The 5,199-nt window shown below is 33.8% G+C and overlaps 1 protein-coding gene across 1 annotated transcript; it reads right to left on the bottom strand.

Moving 5' to 3' along the window:
• Window positions 1–543: 543 nt before the first annotated feature.
• Window positions 544–4,411, bottom strand: LOC102808667 (uncharacterized). The gene is made up of 6 exons (XM_006815984.3): window positions 4,291–4,411; window positions 2,593–2,746; window positions 2,139–2,195; window positions 1,644–1,790; window positions 1,380–1,532; window positions 544–789 (listed from the first exon to the last, which is right to left on the bottom strand). The coding sequence occupies exons 2-5, from the start codon at window positions 2,731–2,733 to the stop codon at window positions 1,386–1,388; spliced, it is 492 nt and encodes a 163-aa protein (XP_006816047.1). The 5' UTR covers window positions 2,734–2,746; window positions 4,291–4,411; the 3' UTR covers window positions 544–789; window positions 1,380–1,385.
• Window positions 4,412–5,199: the final 788 nt, after the last annotated feature.

Raw genomic sequence — 5,199 nt, 5'->3', positions numbered from 1 at the left:
AGATATAACATGTAAAATACAACCCTACACTTGAACACAAGTTTTTCCTTATACAAGTGCCTTCCATCCAACGAGGTCGACTTAAGACTACATAAACTTGACTATAAATTAAATACAAGTCAGCAACTAGTTTAATGAATTTCGTGGGTTGTGGGTGATATATTTTGACACATGCTCTATTATCAAATCTTATAAACCGGCTTCAAGTATCCATTATCAGTTTACAAGTGAAATAAGATTTCTCTAGTTGATGGAAATGTTACTAATTTGTGATAAATCAGATTACTTTCATATATACTGTATATGATGTTTATACGTGTTTCTACAATATATAACAGTAAACAGTAACACATTCTATTTCAATGACCTTTGAATAAATTATTCTATTTGCGTTTTCACAGGGAACAACAGGGATGTTATATACACAATTGTTTGTAGAGGAGGGTGATGAATTGATTCCCAATTTGATTAAGGACCGTCAAGATCAGTTATAATTGTAATTACTATAAGCATTCATACAAAAAACGACTATATCTACGTTTGAATGCAAAACACATGTAAAATGAAAAGTAAATATCTAATAATCTGGACTGGAATTGCTGGTACTAAATTTGAAGCTTAAGAATTTGGCCAAGACCTCAATGCATAGTGTCAGCTTAGAGCATTGGGACAGTATGTGCCAGTTTGTAATGTTTTAGCTTGGTCTTCTGTGCACCATAGTCGAAGAGGATTGGCAGGGCAGTTGTGATAAACTCCATGAGAAAAATTTTCATCCATATAAAAAAGATTCTGAAAACAAAAAAATAAAATGTAAGTAAATAGGATTCATTGCGATTTACTTTTACATGAAATAATAATATTAATTACAAATGTGTGATATACATTATACCAGTAATAATCAACCACTGTGTGTGCAACCCAACTATCATCTCATTCCACATAATTTAACAATTTAAAATTCTTATTGACAACATAATTGAATGTCCGAAATTATCAAATTCATACATTATTTGTTTGTAAAGTGGAAGTCTACAAAATTGAGCTGATTAAATGCTCATTAAAACACAATGTCATTCATTCTAGAAATTGTATACAACATATAAGACACAAACAAAATCAGACAATCATACGCTTCATGTGAGTAATTATGCAAATGAATACGACTGCATAAATTAGATCATCATAACAGTTGCATTTCCACATTTTGAGGACATTTAGACCCATTTTTTCATGTCTCACATGAGATAGGATATCAAAAATTGCACACAATAAAACGTATTGAACTAGTATGTAGATTCCGGAAAGTAAATACTAATCAATTAAAAAAAGTCATCATCGGTTTTATTGGTAGGAAGTTTTCAATAAAAGTTATTGCATACCTAAATTTAGTTGCGATACACTTTTTGTTTGCTGACCCTCTCTTCTTCGGCTCGGTGAGAGTATTTGCCGGCGACATATGTGCATCCGATAGCCAAGACTAATCCAAGTGAAGCAAAACATAAATAAATAATGTCTATCACCATACGAGCAACCTAGAAGCAAAAAAATATGCTATTATTATCGTCTATATTAATCTTCAGTGCATACATTTTTCAGCTACTATATATTCATTCTAGACATATATATATATATATAGTGCTCACCGGTGCGCTGCATCCATCAATCATGAACCAATCAAACCAAGTACAGTAACCACCAAAATACTCGTTTGCTATGCCAATACTCAGCCCAATAATGAGAATAATCGATGTGGCAATACAAGCAACACAGAAAATTGTATATCCATGAATCTAAGGCAAATAAACAGAACGTAATGGTGTTATTACTACACGTGAATGCAGTCGTAGCTTTAATGTTTTACATATAAATACGCAGAAAAATATATAGATGGGCGATGCTATTGAGCGATATCTTTCAATATGTCCTCCATTTTAAATGGTAATGCCAGCTGTGAACAACAAACACTTGTTTAGTTTATATGGCTCCATCAACTACAGGTATCAAATAAGTTCAATATATACACAGATGTAGATAGCATTTTGTCAAAGTGATTACATCAAAACAGGGGATGTCCTTTGACTTTGTAGTGATGATTCATTTTCCAGTGATCAGTTTTTAAAACGTTCAGTAGTACTCACCAAGTCACGTTTCTTTAAATTGTTCGCAAGTAGTCCGTAGACAGCAGTGACAATGAACTACAAAATAACGTGGTTTGTTGATTAGAGTTTATTACAAATATATATTACATGCAAATTAAATCTTACACATTATTCATGTACCGACATTTTATTAGTAGTCCGAGAATAATACGATCGTCGAGAGCTAAAAAGTGTAGCATCGAAGTAGTGGTTCGAAGGGTAAACATACATCCTATTTCACATCGATTGGAGGTAATTCTGAATTGGCAAGCGACTCTATGTCATACATTTTACAATGACGTCAGATCTGATATTTGTAGTATCTGTCGATCGATGCAACTATTAGACACTTGATTGAGATGTATATATCAGATCTAGTAACTGGTTTATAATTATGGGATGTTTACATTTTAGTTGTATACAATGACGTAATTTCATTCAGCTCTATACTCACCACCAATGCACCCCATAAGTGAAATCCTATCTGCCAGCCGTAGTTCCTAAGTGCTAAACACGTAATACCCAACCCAAGGTATATACATCCAAATATCATCAACGTCGCTCCTGTGAACACGTTACCTTTAGCGTCCATCATCTTGAACTGTTTCCTGTGAAAGAAAATAAATGAATGCGTTAATGACGTGATTATATTCGGACATGACCAGTTCCAATGCAAATACGTCATTTGTATTGAGAATGCAAGACAGGGTAGGTGCACACACATTATATGTGTGCAATAATTGCGATTAACAAATAAAGCGAAATAAAAATATCCCTCTATGTACTAGTATATAAGCGTGTGTGTTATTCAGAACCGGAGGTGAGTGTACATAGGGAATATTTTTCTATGTCAATTTCTGCAGTTGCATTTGAGTAAACAAATGAATTTCATTACAAGATTATAACATTTAATAAGATTAACCATACTAGTATAATGATCTATTTGACGGCGGCTAATAATAAGTTATTAAATATAATTGAATTAACATCTATAATCCAGCGTACGATGTACCTAATATTTGTAACGCTGCTTCAATTTGTTTTCGCCATACCGAGGTGTCAAAGTCCAGAGATGTGCAAAGCGGGGATGGTGTACACGCGTTGGCGTTACTTTGCTACCCACGCCGTCACAGTGTTTGTTGGCATAAATAATGTGCCATTGTCCAAACGTTTGGCATCATTTCCTTTTATTCACGGTTTGTCAACATAAAAATACTTTATATTTTATACTGTTTCACGCATATACACTTAAAATCTATGATACAATTACATGACTGAACAAAGTAGGAATTCATTATAATTTGTCCGTCATTTTTTTGGAGTCTGGAATAAATACTAGCTACAAACTTGTCGCATTTATTTAGCGTGTTCATTCGATTAATCCTGAAATTGTGAAAATACGACATATTGACATTCGAAATTGACCGTGACCTCAACTATCCGCAACAGTACCATAGCTAAGGGCGTAACACATCAAAAGTTCTTCAAATAAATAAGATTATTATGACTTATAATTAAACTTATTTTAAAATAATCAGTTTTGTGGACTTTACTAGGGATTAGATTTGATTTATTCTAGGCTATTGTCGGTTTTGTCTCCGAGTACAAAAACGACACATTTTGCCAACACAATTATGTCGTAAATTTATATATATCTATTCTTTTATACGCGTTAAAGTCATAATAAGTATTGGATAAATATAAACAAATATTGAATACAAGACAGGGATGTAACAGTATGCAGCAAAAATCGCAGTCGTATTATTGCAAAAAAATATCTTGTAAAATGGCGGCAGGTTAATTTTAAACAGTGACTTGGACCTAAACTCTGTGACCTTCTGTAAGACAACAAGCAAAGTGCGAAAACTGATCAAATGTTTCAATTAGTTTTTTTATTGTCCGAGGTTGATTGATATAACAAAAATTACCCCCTGCTGAATCTTCATATAAATTAAAATTATTATATTCTGGTGTTTTTTTTTAAATAATTTGTCTAACGGTCGACAGTGCAAAGCAAACACGCCATTGCGACTACCATGCGACTAAAATACGTGACAAAACAAGGGTTCTTTTTTCGATCCAGACTTATTCAGATTGGCACATACATTCGTGAACTTTTCTAATTGAAATTTGAAATAAAATCTTCATTTACCTGTTTTACTGCTACCAATGTAAGTGGAAATTCTGGTGGATCTGTATAGAAGAACGAATGGGAAGAATATTTGACCGCCCAAGTCTACAATTCGCACGGTACAATTAGACTAAGTTTAATTATTAACCCGTTGTATAGATTACAACAGCGTTCCATTCCAGCGTTGATACAGGTGCGGTGCGAGTATGCAGACCAGGTACGACCGTATCACTCCGCACATTAAATTAGTTGACCACGGAGCGTACGCGGTGATGTCATACAAATGGTATGCGACATGTGGGTGTATACCGCCCCCTTTCTAAATGATAAAATTGAGTCAGACATTCTGAATTTCGCTTCGTGAGGAGTCATCATTGGTTTTATCATATACATGTATACTAGCTTAAACGGTGATGCTTCACGATTTATTGAACAGGATCCGGACGGACAGTGCATGTTAGGGTGTAAAATAATGGCGCCATTACGATCTGGATTCAGTGCTTAGATTAGCATATATAATATAGGTTCATTATTAATTTACAAAACAACTAAAAATGCACAAACACTACTGATAAAAAGATCTATATGCACATAGGGTCATCGCCTCTTAATTTTTTAAGTTCACATGATTTTAATGACCTGATTTATTGTTTTACCTCCATGCTGAAATAATGCATCAAAGTATTGCATCAAAAAACATAACGATATTGCTGAAGCAAATAGGACAATAAAATAGGAAAATAATTTGCTGGACGAATAAAACAAGGTGTTTTTTATTGTATGGGTTAATACGTATTCATGCGATTCAGCCCGCTGGCGAATATGATGAATCTTATGAACCTATGTTATATCCCCCAGCAATTCTGTCAACACATGTAATCCAGAGTTGTGTATGGTATCAAAGGGTATCACAGACACGTACACAGCACA

The sequence above is a fragment of the Saccoglossus kowalevskii genome, chromosome 1 (genome assembly GCF_978046115.1).
Source record: "Saccoglossus kowalevskii chromosome 1, keSacKowa6.1, whole genome shotgun sequence".
Classification (NCBI taxonomy): Eukaryota; Metazoa; Hemichordata; class Enteropneusta; family Harrimaniidae; genus Saccoglossus; species Saccoglossus kowalevskii.
Note: the sequence above shows the minus strand (reverse complement) of the source record. Positions and strands in the feature narration are given on the sequence as shown.